Genomic DNA, 19,490 nt, shown 5'->3' with positions numbered 1-19,490 from the left:
GAATTTTCTTCTAATTATGGCCTTTTACATGTAAAGAAAAGTCCTTTAACATTTCTTGTAAGGCTGGTTTAGTAGTAATTAACTTTCATCTGGGAAACTATTCCTCCTTCAATTCTGAATGATAATCTTACAGGTAGTCTTGGTTGCAGGTTTTTTCCTTTCAGCAGCCACTCCCCTCTAACCTACAAATTTCTTTTGAAAAATCAGTCTTATGGCATTTCCCCTTGTACCTACTTTCTTGTCTCTTGCTGCTTTTCAAATTCTTTGATCTTTGACATTTTAATTATGTGTTGTGGTGTAGACCACCTCGAGTTCATCTTGTTTGAACTTTGCTTCCTGAACCTAGATGTGTTTCCTTCCCCGGGTAAGGAAAGTTTTCTATCCTTTACTCTCTTTCTTCTTCTGGGACCCCTATAATGTGAATGTTTGTTTGCTTGATGTTGTCTAAGAGATGGCTTAATGTATCCTCATTTTTAAAAATTCTTTTTTCAGGGCACTGGGTGACAACCAGTTAGGCATCTGACTCGTGATCTCAGCTCAGGTCTTGATCTCAGGGTCATGAGTTCAAACCCCACCCTGGGCTCCACACTGGGCATGAAGCCTACATAATAAAATAAAAATTCTTCGTTTTGCTGTTCATCCTGGTTGCTTTCTATTATCCTTTCAAATCACTGATCCATTCTACATCTGCTAATCTGTTGAGTCCCTTTACAGTAGTTTTTTTTAAGATTTTATTCATTTATTTGAGAGAGAGAGATGTTGGGGAGGAGAGGCAGAGGGAGAAGCAGACTTCCCGCTGAACAGGGAGCCCGACACAGGACTTGATCCCAGGGCCCCAGGACCATGACCTGAGCCGAAGGCAGACGCTCAACTAACTGAGCCACCCATGTGCCCTGTTATTGTATTCTTCAACTTGGTTCTTTTTATATTTTCCTCATTTTCAAGTTCTCACAGAGCTCTTCCACTGTTCTCTCCAGTGCAGTATCTTTACACTTGATCTTAGCCAAAAGGCCGAGAAGCGATGCAGTGAGTATCTTTATGATTACTTTAAACTCTTTTTCAGGCATATTGCTTATCTCCATTTAGTTCCCTGAGGTTTTGTCTTCTTTCATTTGCAACATATTTCTCTCTCCCCATTTTGCTTGACTTTGTGTTTATTTCTATGAATTAGGTGGAACAGCTACTTCTAAACTCAAAGGAATGGTCTTGTGTAAGGCCATACCATGTAGACTATGTGTACCTGATGACTTTGGTTTGCTGGCTGGAGCTGTGCGTGGCATAGGCTGGAGTGCTGGGGCTGTCCTTGTGGGACGGCCAGAGCTGAAATGGGCATAGTCTGGGTGGTCCCTGGGCTCTCTGTGCAGAGGGTACCATGGCAGGCTAGCTGAAGAGTGTATGGACTAGGGCAGCCCTTGGGATCTCTGCAGAGGGTACCCAGGTGAGGCACAAGCTGGAGTATCTGTTATGCTCCATGTAGGAGGCACCCTGGTAGGGTAGCTGGAGCCAAGGTTGGGTGTGGGCTGGGGAGTTCTGGGGCACTCCCCACAGAGTGTGCCCTGACAGGTGAACATAGCTGAAGTGGGCATGGGCTGGCCTGGTCCTGGGGCTCTTGGTACAGAGGGCACCCGGGCAGGACAGCTGAAACTGATAGTGGGTACAAGCTGTGGTGTCTTGGGGTGCTCAGTGCAGGGGGTGCCCTACAGGAGCAGCTGGAGCTAAGGCAGGTTATGGGCCAATGAATCCTGGAGCACTCCACACAGGGGTGCTTTGGTGGAGTGGCTAGAACCATGGCAGGCACTGGCCAGGGGTTCCTGGAGTGCTATGTCACAGGTGCCCTGGCAAGTCCTCTGGAGCTAAAGTGGTGCAGGTTTGGAGTGCTCTGGGGTGCTCTGTGCCTCTGTCATCTGACAGATGGCTGGAGCTATAGTGAGCACTCACTAAGGGTGTCCTGGTGTGTGCCCCATCTGGGCTGCAGCTGAGGCTGCCTTTGTGGGATGGCTGGGACTGGCATGGGCTAGAGGCCTGGGTCTCACTAAGGTAAGCCTGTTCGGGTGATCAGCCCCTGCCTCCATCCATGCTATCAAAGTGAAGGGGAACATAAACCATGGCACTTGCTAGCCCCTCCAACCTAAAGAGAATTCCAACAGCTTCCCCATCCTTTGGCAGAGTTCCCTTATATTCTAGTTGCTTTTTTTTTCCCCTGTGCCCCAGGGCATCCAGAGCTGGTATGTAGCCCTCCTTTAATGTTCACCATAAAAAAAAAAGATTGCAATGACCACTGGACTCAAAACTTTTTATGGAATTTTTTCTCCCTTTCATTTGGAAAGAAAAATGATAATGAAACTTGGGAGGGTTCTGTAAGATCTAACACTGAAAAGAGTTTACTGATCCCCATGGAGAGTTTGGGTTGAATATAATGAGGAAATCTGTAAGAATGTCATTTCCTTCTGAAATATATATTATTTTTATTCTACTTGCTAAATCACATAGGGTAATAAAGGTTAGTTTCCATTCACTGAACCCCCATTTTGTTTCTATCCTTTGGCATTTACATTGCTTCTAACATGATTATTTTTTTAAAAATCATCTATGGTCACAAAATCTAAGTAGATTAAAATACTAAAGCTAATTTTCAAATTTCCTACCAAAATAGTTGTTAAACAAAGGGTATTTGGGAGAAAGGAACTGGTAAAAGTAATAATACCTTCTTACCCAAACAATTAACCAAATTCTTTCTTAAATATTTAAATAGTGCATAAAGAATAGCCCTTATATGAACTAAGATTCACCATAAGAAATGTAAAGTTAGTCCAAAGGGTCAATTAGTATACTTCATTATGCATTATGGTCACAGCTTTATATTACACCTTATTTTTGAATGAGAGCCTAAGTAACATTATAACAACTCCATAACCATAGTAAAGTTGTAGTGCTCCTTTTGAAGGAAACCTATTTTGATTAAGTATCTGCAAGTTCAGAGAGCCTAAATTTTCTACCATATCAGTGTGACATTAGAGTGAATGAAAACCAAGGGGATATAAACCTCAGTCCTCCGCATTAAAAAAATAAAAAAAAAATAGAAATCACCTGTTGGCACTATAGCATGCACTCACATTCAAATATGAAAAATACCACACAGAAACATTTTTAAAAAAAGATTTAAGATCATAAATAGGTCACTGTTGTCACAACACATTTCAGAATTGAGAAAAACATTTTGGCTTTTTAGAAAAGTTGTTTTTTTTTTTTTTATCAATTCCCTCATCATTAAAAGGACTTGTACATTTTAAAATTTCCAGTCTCCTAAGGCACAATATTTTATCAGAATGCCAATATCATCACCCTGCTATAGCAGGAATAAGAGGCAAGGTATTAGCACTAAGAAAAACAGCAAATTTTATGGACAAAATCATCAATGATTTAAGAAAAGGGGGAAACAGACTAATGATCATTTTAGTTAAGACCCAGTGTTGTTATATAGGGCTTTGTGTTAAAAATTTTTGTTTAATCAAAGTATTTTAACTCAGATTTAATTCACCACAGAGGAGCTATGAGAGAAGAATGGGACTGGTAAAATACAGTATACTTTCTTTAAAAAGATTTGGAAGGAAAAAAATCAACTTAGAATAGCATATGGGGCAAACATCAAATGGAACCCAGATCAGAGGCCTAGTTTATTCCTAGTCTTCAGGCAGATCCAGAAAAGAAGACTAGGTAAACCTAATACCTAGGTACATACTATGAAGCTTCTGTTCCTTAATCACATGGCCCATTCTAGCTTACCCCCTAAACACTGAGGTGTCGTGAAATACTATAATCAGATGCTTAAACTGTTTTCTTTATCCAACCAAGAAGTTCTTTAAGAAATGTGTAGAAATCTCATTTTTAACTCTACTTTGCTTTATCCTCTGTGATACCAACTGAACTTTAAAGGTTTATATGTACAATATGGTGATTTAGTGTTACTTTTAAAAGAAAAAAACCCACAAAGTTAGTGATTGTCCACAGATGAAACATCGGATGAGGTTCATGACTGAAATCAATCATGGAGTGTTAGTCAATTGTAAACGCTGGAAAGTTAAGACTGGGAAATGTGCATATCAGACACATTAGAGTATAACAGGAAAGGAAGGGAAGCCTATTTGTCATTCCAATTCTGATAAGGTACATGGTCTTCGAAATTCTTGTCCACGTTCATGGAGCCACTTATTAGATACTGTGAGAGAAAAAAAAATATTAATATTCTCTACTAACTAGTTTAACGAAGTTTCTATATGAGCTAAAAGTTTAAGACCAAATAAGATGAAGGCAGATGGTATTTAGGCACTTTTTTAAAAGCTTCCCTAAATGCCGGACACACATTTGAGAGTCTATGTATGTGCACTTCCTAAAGTTTCTGATGTTCAATCAAAGGCTTGAAATGAAAACACAATTGGAATTAAGATGTAGGTACAGAAAGAACATTGTTTTACCTGTTTGCAAAATACGATCTCTAATATAGACATTTTAAAAATGAACACAAAGCCTCCACTCTACAGGAACAATTCTACAGTCACTACTATTATGTGCTCATTAAGTTTCCTTGATTCTAAGATACTGCTTTTCAATGTACCTCAAATAGAATTTTCTACTCCTCCTACATCCTAGAGCCCAATCAGTGGCATCAATGCGTACAAAATACCTAAACTAGAACCCCTAATTACTCTTTTATCTTTCTCAACTCCTGTTTCCAATCTTTTATTCATCAAACCCTGTCACTTTTCCTTGTGTATCTCTTCAATCTCTTTACTCTCCAACAGTTTTGCTGCTGCCTTAGTCCAGGCTTTCATCCTCGCCCACTGAGACAAGGGAAAAGAGCCTTCTAATCTGATCTCCCAGTCACTAGCCTCTCTTCATTCTAGTCCAGTGATTCTCAAACATTATCATCAGGGGAGAGTTTTAAAATCCTAATGATCAGGTGTCACTCCTTACTCCTGCTATGTCTGATATGGTAGCCACTAGACACATGTGGCTACTAAGTACTTGAAAGGTGGCTAGTGACACATACTGGGATGGATTTATAGGGTTAAGTAATATGTATTAAAATAACTTCACCTGTTTCTATTTTGTTTTAATGTGGCCAGTCATGCTAACATGACCCTGAGTGTGTCTCTAGTCTCACATGAGTCCTAGTCTCGGTCTCTAACAGGCCTGGAAAATATACTGCTCTTAGCTTCAAGACCAAACTTTTAAAATTAAGCTTTGAAGAAGCCTCCCCAAATATAAGGAGTCACCATCTGTTTACATCACTGTATTAGTGGGTACTATACCATATTCTAATTTATCCATTAGTATGTCTCAATCAGAGACAACTGTAACTCCTTGAGTGAAAGATACGGTCTTATTCAAGTGAGAACACTGTTAAAATCTGTCATCATAATTCTGAGCTGTTGAAAGCAAATACATTAAGATCAGAAACTGGCTTGGCTGAATCCCTTTCAATGTTAGGAGAAATCACAAGAGAATATAGGAAATATTTACCCCATTTGTTTCCCACTAGCACTGGACAGGCTGCATGCCGCGTACTATAATCTCCTTCTCCACTGGCAAACAGATTATACCAGAAAACAGCAGTTCCCTGTGGAGAATAATACAAAATTATCTCTAAATAAGATATCAGATTATCACTTTTTGCAATAATTAAATTTTCCTCTGTTCCTGTGAGGAAGTACACCTCTATGGCAGCATTATATCTTCTCTAATAAAATTCTAAAAATATGACAGTCATTTACAAAATTTTGGTGATCATATGAGAATGTTAACACCACAAAGTTGCTTGACAAATCTTACAATAGCAAGTTGGAGGGTTAAACATCGTATGGAACCCATTTTATCTTATTTATTTAAAAGATTTTATTTATTTGACAGAGAGAGACACAGCGAGAGAGGGAATACAAGCCGGGGGAGTGGAAGAGGGAGAAGCAGGCTCCCTGCTAAGCAGGGGGCCTGATGCAGGGCTCGATCCCATGACCCTGGGATCATGACCCGAGCTGAAGGCAGACACTTAATGACTGAGCCACCCAGGCACCCCTGGAACCCATTTTAGGAATGAAAACTTTTAAGTACTAATCCTTGGTTGTTCATTACCTCTAGGTAATCATAACAATTGTGCCATAAAAATATTCAAAATTTTGGGGCACCTGGGTGGCTCAGTCGTTAAGCGTCTGCCTTCGGCTCATGATCCCAGGGTCCTGGGGTGGAGCCCCACATTGGGCTCTCTGCTCAGCAGAAAGCCTGCTTCTCCCTCTCCCACTCCCCTTGCTTGTGTTTCCTCTCTCGCTGTGTCTCTCTGTCAAATAAATAAAATCTTAAAAAAAAAAATGTAAAATTTACCCGGTATACCTAGTAAGTAAATTTTACCTGGTAAGGATTATCTCTATCTTTAAAAATGTAGTTCATTAATTAAACCATGACACTGAGGTGCATCTCCTCAGGGAAAAAACAGACCCACAAAATTAAAATAACAAATGAATCTAGTTTACCTTTTTGGGCCAAACACTGGCTCCTACTTCAGGAAAAACAGTGGCTCCTCCTGCTGACACATCACTCATCTGTAAGAATTCCAGAGTATTATCAGAAGCACTGGTATAATAAAGTTAAATATGCCACTGTGAGGAAGATGGAATATTGCAGAGAACATCTGAACATATACCTAACATAGATAGGTTTGTGCATGCTACTCAGTTTTTAAACAAGATGCTGTTTAGGTTTACATACTTAAGTAAAAAAATAAAAGCAAAGAAATGATAGAGTCAGGAAGGGAGATAAGGATATCTTTTATGTCTTATAGCTGGAGGTAAAAAGAGATTATTTAAAGCCAATACACCAAGTAATACAGGGGTATAATTATGCATTTACTGCACTAAAGTATAACCTCCATGGGGACAGGACTTTTCATTTGTTCACTGCTGAGCTTTAGTGTCTACAGTAGTAACAGTAGGTGCTCCTAACTACTAGGTATTTACCGAAGGAATATGAAAACACTAATTCAAAAGGATATATGTACCCCTATGTTTATTGCAGCATTATTTACAATAGCTAAATTATGGAAGAAGCCAAAGTATCCACTGAAAGATTAATGGATAAAGAAGATGTAGTGTATATATGCACAATGTAATATTATTCAGCCATAAAAAAGAATGAAACCTTGCCTTGCCATTTGCAATGACATGGACAGAGCCAGAGAGTATTATGATAAGCAAAATAAGTCAGAGACAAATACCATATGATTTCACTCATATTTGGAATTTAAGAAACAAAACAAAGGGGCAGTCAGGGGTGGATGGGTTAAAGAGGTGATGGGGATTAAGGAGTGCACTTGTGATGAGCACCGGGTAATGTACAGAAGTGGTGAATCACTAAATTGTACACCTGAAACTAGTATCACACTGTATGTCAACTGTACTGGAATTAAAATCTTAAAAATTTTTAAATGTAACCTAGAATAAACACACAAATCTTGGGACGCCTGGGTGGCTCAGTCGGTTAAGCATCTGCCTTCGGCTCAGGTCATGATCCCAGGGCCCTGGGATCGAGTCCCGCATCCGGCTCCCTGCTCGGCGGGGAGCCTGCTTCTCCCTCTGCCTCTGCCTCTCTCTCTCTCTCTCTGTCTCTCATGAATAAATCTTTAAAAACAAAACAAAACACAAATCTTCCAAATTGAGGAAGCACATGGACAAAATGAGACAAAGGAAACACAGATCATAAAGACTATCACAAATCAAAACCCAACTATGCTACATACAAGAGTCACATCTAAAACAAGGGACTTAAAACACTGAAAAAAAGATTTGCCAGGCAAATGTTATATCAAAGAAAACAGAGTTTGATCTTAATATCAGGCACAGTTTAAATTTAACAAAATAAAAGCATTAAGTGAGATAAATAAGGGTATTTTACTATGATAAATACAGCATCAGTAGCAAAGAGCTATCAGCTCTGTAAGCAATGAAAAAGTTGTGCTAAATGACCTATCTAGGAATAGTATTTAAACAATGGGGCGGAATGCATTACTAATTTAATCAAAATGCTATATAATTAAAGGAGAACATATTAGTAATTAACATAAAATCTAATGGTCAAATCTAATATTCATGGATATTGGACCAAGTAATACAGCATCAATATCATAAAAGAAAAAAAATGTCTCTTAAACATCAGAAAAGATGACCAACCTCTCTAATAAGAGAAATGCAAATTAAAGCCACAAAAACTGCCAGTCTAATAAGTGAAAGATGTACAGATCAAAGTCTGACAAACATCATACTTAAAGGTGGGTTATAAATTGGTACAATTATGGAAGCTCACCTCTAAAAAGTACACAAGATTTCACAGCATGAATTTTGTATTATGTTATCAGCTTCTCCCCTGGTTTTCCCTTTGTGGTAATTCTCTCTCATCTTTAACTTAGTTATATTACAGTACTTAAATCTTTTTTGGAAACAGATAAAGTTGTAAGAGGGGAGGGTGGGAGAATAATAAGGTAGGACGGTGAGAAGGTAGGTTGAATAGAGGGGAAAGCGGAATGGAGGAAATAGGGTAAAAAACACACAGGGAAGGTAGCAGGGAGCAATGAAGAAAGAAAATGAGACTGAGCAGAGAGATACACCGATTTTGGTAGAGAGTGAGAAAACAGCAAAGAGATGCCATTTTCGTATCATTCAAATGGGGATGGGGTAGAAAGTGCAATGAAATAAGCAAAATTTAAGTCTAGATATAAAATACATTTTTTAAGTTAACAAAGGTTACAACACTATAGATTGTATTTTCCAAATATTATACCAATATGCCCTGTCCTACATGTTTTTTTACGTGACACTGATATTCTTATCGAGTGGTAGAGTCTACGTCCTCTCCCCCTGAACCTTGGCAGATCTTTGTAATTGCCTTAATAAAATACAGAAGTGACATTATTTGACTTCTGAGGGTAGGTAATGAAAATGCCATACATTTCAGCCTTGCTTTCTGTGGAGACATGAGCTCTTGTAATCCAGTCACCATGCTGGGAGGAAGCCCAGACCACATGCAGGTATTCTGGCCAAAGCCAGTCTCAACCTCAGCCTTCAAAATGACCCCAGTGCCAGTCATCCTCTGACCGCAAATGCATGAAAGATCCAGAGCAAGAACCAGGAGTGAAGCCCGCTCAACCTCACAACCAAGAGAGATAAAAACATGGAACATTACATGAAAAACTAATGATGTACTGTTGGTGACTAACATAATAAAGTTATTTTAATCCATTCAGTTTTGTGGTGATTTGTGGTTATTTGTTATGCAGCAGTAGAGAACTGGAGCAAATATTATGACCAAAATTAAGATTGTTCAGTTCATATACCTAAACATATAGAAAAAATTAAAAAAATCATACTGTTTGAAACTTTAATAAACAATGTGAAAATGGTTAGTTACTCTTAATGGGGCTGCCAAGGTGCTATAATGTGCTATTATCTTGATCTAGCTGCTGCTTACACCAGATGTGTTCACTTTGTAAAAATTTATGAAGTTAAATACTTATGATTTGTATACTTTTTCTGATATATATCAACAAAAAAAATTCAAAAGTTTGTTAAAATGTGTGTGAATATATACAGAGATGCTTATATATGCATATTAACAGTCCATACTCCAAAATATCAACAATGATTATCTCCAAGTATAGAGACTGTTTGCAATATTAAAACCTGAATAAGAATGGTGAAATTACTATCTGAAGTTACAAATGCAAAAAAAACCGCTCCATTTATTCAGTTGTAAAAACTTTAAATTAGAATGTTAAATAAGGTCTAAGGAAAACAAACATCTGAACACATCAAAATAAATGTCATGTAATAAAATCCCAACCTAAAATAAAAATTTTAGCTGTAACTTACATAAAACAGCCATGTAGCAATTCTATTTCCTGTCCCCAGCTCTTTGAAAGCATCTGGTTCATCTTTCTGTGAATAAAACACAATGAAATTCAGTAATGCAAATTATCTAGTGGCAACTAAACACCAGTAATATGCTAAAGGATATGCCTAAAACAACCCAGAAAGGTTCATTTATAATGTCTGGTGCACAATATATAGCAGGCACTTAAAATACTTGTTGGATTTCAATTCAGCTTGTACAGTGAATACTTTTGATAAGATCATTGCAGGGAAAAAAACCCCAGATTTTAGCCTAAATAACAAAAACCAATATCTACTATCTACAGATTAATAAAATTCATGCCTATAGTTTTCCTTCCAAAAAGAAGACATGAGAGCCTCATAGCTACATTCATGAACTCTGTTCTCTGTGGGTGAAAAATTTACCTTGAGATTTACTTTGAACTCATGATCCATTCAAATGTTTACTGCGATTATGCTTGTCATTCTTTTAGACAGTCAGCACTTTAATCTGGCTGGAGAATTCACATCTGGCTATTTAAATCTGAATTAGGGGTGCCTGGGTGGCTTGGTCTGATAAATGTCTGCCTTTGGCTCAGGTCATGATCTCAGGGTCCTGGGATCGAGCCCCGTGTCGGCTCCCTGCTCAGCAAGGAGTCTGCTTCTCCCTCTCCCTCTGCCCCTACCCCCTGCTCATTCTCTGTCTCAAATAAATAAAATCTTTTTTAAAAATCTAAATCAAAATACAATACAGTCTCTTGGCAGTTATCCCAGGAAAATGGAAGTCGATTTTTCACACAGAAATTTACACACATCTTTGTGACAGCCCCAAACTGGAAACTACCCTAACATCCTTCAAAGGACGAATGACTAAACAAACTGAGGTGTGTCCATACCATAAAATAGTACTCAGCAATAAAAAAGGAACACACTATTGTTACATTCTGTAAGAACATGAACCTCAAGGGAATTATGCTGAGTGAAAAGAGAAGATCTCAAAAGGATACATACTGCATACAAGCCTATCTAACATTTGTGAAATGACAGTTAAGGAGACAGGTTAGCTGAGTGCTTACCAGCAGTGAGGCATGGGAAGCAGAAGGGTGTGTGCAGCTACAGAGCAGTACTATAAGGGAGTCTGGCAGCGACGGTGCACTTACACACCTTGACTGGTGGTAGTTTCACAAAGCTACACATGTAATAAAACTGTATAGACACACACACACCCAAAGTAGTGTAAATTTAACTGATGAAATATGAATAAGCTCGGTGGCTTGTGCCAATGCCTATTTCTCGGTTTTGATAATGTGCTACAGTAGTGGAAGATGTTAACAGTGGGGGAGGCTGAGGGAACAGTTCACGGGACCTTCCCAGTACATTTCTTTACAACTTCCTAAGAATCTGTAATGATTTCTAAATAGAAAAACTAAGAAAAAAATTTAGTTGCACTAATGTCAGGACTTGAATTATACTCTTTCACATCATTCACGACTTTCAGACATTTTTCAATAATTGAAAATAGAAGGGAAAGAAACTAAAAATATACTCTTTGCTGGCCTACACAGAAGAGTCTAGGGCTCTGGGATTTAAGATGGTCAAGGGCTATAACACAATAAAGGCTGTGTTTTCTTTCAAAAGAATATACCCGTATTTTAAAATGGTAATAGGATCAATAAATTTATTAAAGTACCTGAGACAGTTCTTAGTTCTTAGAATTCATTTTTTAAAAATACTTCTTCCTGAATTTATTTATTTATTTTTTTAAAGATTTTATTTATTTGACAGAGAGTGTGCATGTGCACAGTCAGGGGAGCTGCAGAGGGATGGTGAGAAACAGGCTCCTCACCAAGCAGGGAGCCTGACATGGGGCTAAATCCCAGGACCTCGGGATCATGACCTGAGCCAAAGGCAGACGCTTAACCAACTGAGCCACCCAGGCACCCCTAGAATTCATGTAATTATGATAAAGCTTAATTAATTAAGATTTGGTAATGTATAATTTATAGCTTAATGTGAAAAAAGTTATACCTTTTTAGCAAACTGCTTCAATATTATTTATTCTCCAGTGTCTCTACATCTATTTTGTATTTATCTTCCTCTCTCTCAGCATATTCTTGTAATTTCTTCAGATTTATCAGCTAATTTACTAATTCACTTCGACTGTCTCTAATCTGTTTTAATTTATCCAAACTTTAAATTTCAACAATTACTTTTTTCTACCTAGAGCTTCCATTTGTTTTTCAAATGTTAAATCATTTCGAAAGTTTATTAATTTTTATCCTTTAATTTTTAAAAAGATTATACAGTTATTTTATATTCTGTATCTGATAATTCAAGTACCTAACATCCTGGGGGCATCTAAATGTGTGGGTTGTTTCAGTCTCACGAATGGTGTCTGTCTTATTACCAGTTAGTAATTTCTTTTTTAATCAGTTCCTATTTGGCTGACCTTAATCTTTAAAATTCCTGAGGTGTTAGAATGAGGATGCCTGTTTTCTGCCAGGTACCAAGGAGCACTACCTAACTGAACAACTTTAATTTCTCCTCTTCCAGGGTAGTGAAACTTCAAATCCAAGGTTCATGTGGGAGCAGGTCTATGCTTTCAAACTTCCAGAAAAGGCTCTCATACACATTATATCCCCACCAGGGTGATGACAAGCAACTCTCCTTAAGGCTCCTAACTCAAAGCAGATTATTTTCAAGGCTATTCGTTCTCTGAGGGTGTAATCCTTTTGGAGATTGTTTTATACATGGGTCTCTCAGGTTCAGTAGCCTGCACAGTAGGTTCTCCCACAGTCCCCAGAGCTCTATATTCCTGGAGGCACATGCTTTCAGCTTCAGCTTTTCTGCCACCCCCTTTAACTCTAATTTTAGTTTCTAAGTTTTCTTTGTTCATTTTGCCTTTGGGAATTTCCTTTACTTTCTTCCAGGCTCAGCAATGCATTTAAAAGTATCTAATTTTTTTTACTGTGTATCTAAGGGTTTTTTACTGCTAAAAAGGTTTTATACGGTATCTATTCCACTATGCTTCCACAAATTGCAAACAGACTATAAATTTTTAATACAAAAAAAACAGAATTAACATGTCATGCCTGAGCTTCAGCAGAACTCCTACCTTCCCCATTTTTTTTTACTTACCCGTGCAAAATCAAAATGGGGTTCATACTGTCCTCCAACTCCATAATTTGCTACCTGAAGGAGAGGAACAAAGTATGCATTAAAAAGAATCAAGACTACTATTCAAAAAACTTATAAGTCCTATTTTGGTGTCTTATATGTCATGGTTATGTACTCCTAGAGAAATAAGAAGCAAAGCAGTTTAAATCAATTAGAGTTCCTAAGGAACCAAGGATAAAAATCTAAGGACAGCTACTATATGATTATTTTAGAACCTTAGTTAATATGTTTTTCTTTAGCAAATGTTTGGGGTACATATTTTCCTCTAATACATAACAAACTAAAATTTGAGTTAGAATTTTTAAATTAAAATGTTTAGAGTTAAAATTTTCTAGAATCAGGGTTTTGAGTTTTTTAAAAGATTTATTTATTTGACAGAGAGAGACACAGTGAGAGAGGAACACAAGCAGGGTGAGTAGAAGAGGGAGAAGCAGGATTCCCGCGGAGCAGGGAGCCTGACGTGGGGCTCGATCCCAGGACCCTGGGATCATGACCCAAGCCGAAGGCAGATGCCCAACGACTGAGCCAACCAGGCGCCCCAGGGTTTTGAGATTTCTATTATTAATTTTTACTAAACATTTTCCTTTGGAATTTAAATCAAGACTCATGTTTCCAAAGTCCCAAATGCTGGGAAACCCCCAATCTATTTTAATAAAATCTCCTCCTACACATTTTTTTGCCCTAAGGTAAAAGAGGGAGGAAGTTAACATGAAACTTAATTATTCCTGCTGAAGGGCCCTAACAATTTCAGTTGATAATGACAATCTCAGTGTGAAGCAGCAAAAGGAAGTAAGAAAAGTATCTCTAAGTTCTAGTTTTCTCAGTTATAATATATGTAACTTTCAATACAATCTCAGTTTTCTTATCTGTAAACTAAGGAGAATGATACCTTCCTTAACTCCTTCCTTGAATCCCAATGAAAGGAGAATTTAATTGAAACAGCCCTGCTGATGAAATGAAAGAACATAATTAAAAGCGTGTTGCTCACAGCCCAGCTGAGATACAGCATAGAAGAGGCAGCCGGAAAAACATGTGGGGTATACAGGAAGATTTATTTACTAATCTCAGAGCATGTACTAGAGGGACAGGGATTTTGGGGACACTTCTCTAAGAACAAAATAGCTAGAAAGTGTCATTTCCCTCCCTTGTTCCCCCAGCCTAGATATGCAGAGACCTGTGGGAACCCGGGCAGCGGAACACTCTCCTGCTCACAGTGAGAGCCCTGCCTCCACATTCTTCTGCACACACGCCCCCTCCATCCCAGGCAGCTTCAGGTCCTCTCACACAGCAGACCTGCATGAACCTTACTAACTGCAAACCTCCTCCTTTCCTGAGCTCTTCTATGGACCCATCCCTCCATTCCAGCCTGGGCAGGACTTTTCCCAGGGGCTGGAAGCCCTCACCCGCAGAAACCTGTGCAGATCTTGCTAGCACCACGAGCCCCAGCTCTCTCCAATATACTCTTAGCCAGAGTCCATCCAAAGCAGTGCCACAAGCCTAGCAGTGTGCAAGTAGCCCTGACAGGGGCCTTCACCACTCCAAAGTGACTCCTGCCCTGAGGAGAGGTGAAGATAAATACATGCACCCAGCAGACTGTGGCTCAGCAGGGGGCCGGTCTGACTGCAGGCCCCACCCTCCAACAAAAGCTTCTCAGGGCAAAACACAGGGAAAGCACCCTGCAGTTCAGTACTACTGCATCTTTGGCAAACGTCTGATCTGACTCAACTTTAGCCTACAGTGGCCTCAGACTGGCCCAGTAACAACACAGGGACCAAAACCTGCTCACAACAGGCAAGGAGAGTCATTGCAGACGACTGGACTGAAGGCAAACTTGGCTCAGCCGCAACAGTAGGGTACATGCAACATACAGAGGAGATACCCCTGAAGCACTGGGTTCTGGTGAACAGGGGACATTGCACTGCAGGGCAATACAGGACCTCTTCTTCATAAAGCCACTACTTTCAAGAGCAGGAGACACAGCTGACTTACCTGACACATAGAAACAGACACAGAGAGACAAAATAAGGGGACAGAGGACTATGTCCCAAAATAAAAGATGAGGACAAAATTACAAGAGACCTAAGTGAAACAGAGGTAAGTAATATACCTGATAGAATATTTAAAGTAATAGTCATAAAGATACTCACTGGACTTGAGAACAAAGTGAAGGACCTCAGTGAGACCCTCAACAAAGAGACAGAAAACATAAAAAAGAGCCAATCAGAGATGAACAACTCAATAAGTGAAATTAAAAATACACTAGAGGGAATAAATAGTAGAACAGAGGAAGTAGAACAGAGTAATGGAAAGCAATCAAGTTGAGCAGGAAAGAGAAAAAAGATAATAAATGAAAACAGACTAAGAGAACTCAGTGACACCATCAAACGTAGTAATATTTGCATTATACAGATTCTAGAAGGAAAAGAGAAAATAAAAGGAAGCAGAAAATTTATTTGAAGAAATAATAGCTGAAAAGTTCCCAAATCTGGGGGAGGAAACAGAAATCCAGCTCCAGGAGGTGCAGAGAACCCCCAACAAAATCAACATGAAGGTCCACACCAAGACACAAAGTAATTAAAATGGCAGAAAGCAGCAACAGCGAATTTTAGAAGCAGCAAAAGAAAAGTTACATAAAAAAAGAAACCCCATAAGGCTACCAGCAGATTTTTCAGCAGAAACTTTGTAGGACAGAAAGGAGTGCCAGGATATATTCAAAGTGCTGGAAGAAAAAAAAACCTGCAGCCAAGAATACTCTATCCAGCAAGGCTATCATACAGAATAAAAGCAGGGGTAGTTTCCAGACAAACAGAAGTTAAAGGAATTCATGATTACTAAACCAGCCCTATAAGAAATGTTAAAGGGGGGGGCGCCTGGGTGGCTCAGTTGGTTGAGCGACTGCCTTCGGCTCAGGTCATGATCCTGGAGTCCCGGGATCGAGTCCCACATCGGGCTCCCTGCTCAGCGGGGAGTCTGCTTCTCCCTCTGACCCTCTTCCCTCTCGAGCTCTCTATCTCTCATTCTCTCTCTCTCAAATAAATAAATAAAAAATCTTAAAAAAAAGATTAAAAAAAAAATGTTAAAGGGGGACTCTGAGTGGAAAGGAAAGACCATAAGCAGGAGTAAGAAGAGTAGGAAGCATAAAAGCAATAAAATTAAGCATATCTATAAAAATCAGTCAAGGGTTTCACAAAATAAAAGGATGTACAGTATGACACCATATACCTAAAATGTGGTGGGGGTAGAGGAGTAAAAATTTAATGATTTTAGAATGGATTTAAACTTAAGTGATCACCTACTTAATATAGACTACTATATGCATACGATGTGATATATAAACCTCATGGTGGCCACAAATCAAAAACTGGTAATAAATATGCAAAAAAATAAAGAGAAAGGAATTCAAGTGTATCATTAAAGAAAGCCAGCAAAGCATGAGACGAGAACAAGAGAAAAAAGGAAGAACTACAAAAGCAACCATAAAACAAGTAACAAAATGGCAATAAGTACATACCTGTCAATAATTATTTTGAATGTAAATGGACTAAGCACTCCAATCAAAAAACAGGGTGACAAAATGGATAAAAAAGGCAAGACACATCTATATGCTACCTACAAGAGACTCATTTCAGACCTAAAGACACATGCAGACTGAAAGTGAAGGGATGTAAAAGCATTTATCCTGCAAGTGAAAGTGAAAAGAAAACCAGGATAGCAATACTTATACTGGACAAAACAGATTTTAAAACAAAGACTGTAACAAAAGACAAAGAAGGACGCTATATAATCATAAAGGGGACAATCCAACAAGAAGATATAAAATTGTAAACATTTATGCACCCAACATGGGAGCACCCAAATACATAAAACAGCTAATAACAAACATAAACGTGGGTGCCTGCATGGCTCAGTTGGTTAAGTGTCTGCCTTTGGCTCAGGTCATGACCTTGGAGTCCTGGGATTGAGCCTGTGTTGGGTTCCCTGCTCAGCAGGGAGTCTGCTTCTCCCTCTCTCTGCCCCTCCCTTTGCTCCTGCTCTCTCTCACTCTCTCAAATAAATAAAAATGTTAAAAAAAGAAACCATAAAGGAAATAATTGATAATGTTACAATAATACCGAGGGAATTTAACACTCACACCAATGGACAGATCATTCAAACAAAAACAACCAAAAGAAAAGAGTGGCTTTGGATGACACACTGGACCAGATGGATCTAAAAGATATACTCAGAACATCCCACCCTGAAACAGCAGAATATACATTCACATGCACATGGACCATTCTCCAGAACAGGTCACATATTGGGTCACAAAACAAGTCTCAACAAATTAAAACGATTAAAGTTATACCAAGTATCTTTTTTTTTTTTTAAAGATTTTATTTATTTGACAGAGATAGCGAGAGCAGGAACACAAGCAGGGGGAGTGGGAGAGGGAGAAGCAGGCTTCCCGCAGAGCAGGGAGCCCAATGTGGGACTCGATCCCAGGAACCTGGGATCATGACCTGAGCCGAAGGCAGACGCTTAACAACTGAGCCACCCAGGTGCCCCCAAATATCTTTTTTGACCACAATGCTATGAAACTAGAAATCAACCACAAGAAAAAACTGGAAAGAACACAAATACATGGAGGTTAAATAACATGCTACTAAACAATGAATGGGCCAACCAAGAAATCAATAAAAAAAAGTACATGGAAACAAATGAAAATGGTCCAAAATCTTTGGGATGCAGCAAAACCTGTCCTAGGAAGGAAGTTTATAGCAATGCAAGCCTACCTCAAAAACAAGAAAAATCTCAAATACACAACCTAACCTTATACCTAAGAGAGCTAGAAAAAGAACAAACAAAACCCCAAACCAGTAGGAAGAAGAAAATAATAAAGATTAGAGCAGAAATAAACGAAATAGAAACTACAAAAACAGATCAATGAAACCAGGAGCTGATTCTTTGAATAGATCAATAAAATTGATAAGCCTCTAGCCAGACTCATCAAAAAAAAAAAAAAAAAGGACTCAAACAAAAACAGAAATCAAAGAGGAGAAATAACAATCAACACCAAAGAAATACAAAGAACTGTAAGACAATATTAGGAGAAATTATATACCAACAAGTTGGACAACCTAGGAAGAAATGGGTAAGTTCCTAGAAACATATTAACCTCCTAAAACCAAATCAGGAAGAAACAGAAAATAGAGACTGATTTGGCAATGAAATTGAATCAGTAATCAAAAGCTCACAACAAACACACATCCAAGACTAGATGGCTTCACAGGTGAATTCTACCAAATATTTAAAGAAGAGTTATACGTATTCTCAAACTGTTCCAAAAATAGAAGAGGAAGGAAAGCTTCTAAATACATTCCATGAGGCCAGCATTACCCTGATACCAAAACCAGGTAAGACACTACACAAGAGAAAACTACAGGGCAATACCTCTGATGAACACAAAAATCTTCAACAAAATATTAGAAAACCAAGTTCAACAATACATTAAAAAACTCATTCAACATGGGGTGCCTGGGTGGCTCAGTAAGCCGCCGGCTCTTGATTTCAGCTCAGGTCATGATCTCAGAGTCCTGGCACTGAGTCCCATATTGGGCTCTGTGCTTAGAGGGAGTTTGCCTGACTCTCCCTATCCCCTTGCCCCTCCTCTTGCTCTCTCTCTCTCAAAATAAATAAATAATCTTTAAAAAAAATACAACTCATTCACCACAATCAAGTGGGATTTATTCCTGGTATGCAAGGGTGGTTCAATATTTGCAAAACAATCACTGTGATATTGTCACATCAATAAGATAAAGGATAAAAACCATGTGATTATTTCAAAAGATTCAGAAAAAGCATTTCACAAAGTATAACATTCATTCATGATACAAACCTTCAACAAAGTAGGTTTAGAGGGAACACAGTAACATGATAAAGGCCATATATGAAAAACAGCTACTCAAATGAGGAAAAACAGAGCTTTTCCCCTAATGACAGGAAGAAGACAAAGATGCCCTTTTTTTTTTTTTTTAAGATTTTATTATTTATTTGACCTAGAAAGAGAGACAGAAAGAACACACAAGCAGGGGGAGCAGCAGAGGGAGAGAAGTAGGCTCCTCACTGAGCAGGGAGCCTAATGCGGGGCTCAATCCCAGGACCCTGGGATCATGACTTGAGCCGAAGGCAGACGCTTAACCGACTGAGCCACCCAGGTGCCCCAAGGATGTCCATCTTTACTATTTTTATTCAACATAGTACTGGGAGCCGTAGCCACAGCAATCAGACAAGAAAAAAAAATAGAAGGCATTCAACATGGTAAAGAAAAAGTAAAATTTTCATTATTTGCAGATGACATGATACTATATATAGAAAATCCTAAAGACTCCACCAAAAAAACTACTTGAACTGATACTTCAGTAAGGT

The 19,490-nt window shown here is 38.6% G+C and overlaps 1 protein-coding gene and 1 long non-coding RNA gene across 4 annotated transcripts in view; one reads left to right on the top strand and one right to left on the bottom strand.

The window, feature by feature from the left end:
- LOC141370306 (uncharacterized) overlaps nt 1-9,122 on the top strand; it is a 46,474-nt gene extending 37,352 nt beyond the window's left edge. For both annotated transcript variants that reach the window (XR_012374216.1, XR_012374215.1), the window contains exon 3: nt 8,995-9,122. This is a non-coding gene — a long non-coding RNA (uncharacterized lncRNA). The remainder of the gene's footprint in view (nt 1-8,994) is intronic.
- P4HA1 (prolyl 4-hydroxylase subunit alpha 1) overlaps nt 3,143-19,490 on the bottom strand; it is an 82,700-nt gene continuing 66,352 nt past the window's right edge. For both annotated transcript variants that reach the window (XM_025850483.2, XM_025850482.2), the window contains exons 11-15: nt 13,047-13,100; nt 9,909-9,974; nt 6,522-6,590; nt 5,521-5,617; nt 3,143-4,216 (exon numbers count right to left, since the gene is read on the bottom strand). In XM_025850483.2, the coding sequence (XP_025706268.1) occupies nt 4,146-4,216; nt 5,521-5,617; nt 6,522-6,590; nt 9,909-9,974; nt 13,047-13,100 (357 nt within the window). In that variant the 3' untranslated portion in view covers nt 3,143-4,145. The remainder of the gene's footprint in view (nt 4,217-5,520; nt 5,618-6,521; nt 6,591-9,908; nt 9,975-13,046; nt 13,101-19,490) is intronic.

Source organism: Callorhinus ursinus, unplaced genomic scaffold (genome assembly GCF_003265705.2).
Source record: "Callorhinus ursinus isolate GAN/ISIS: 27379988/994484 unplaced genomic scaffold, GSC_fseal_2.0 scaffold31, whole genome shotgun sequence".
NCBI classification, from domain to species: Eukaryota; Metazoa; Chordata; class Mammalia; order Carnivora; family Otariidae; genus Callorhinus; species Callorhinus ursinus.
This window is presented reverse-complemented; position numbering and strand designations above follow the sequence as displayed.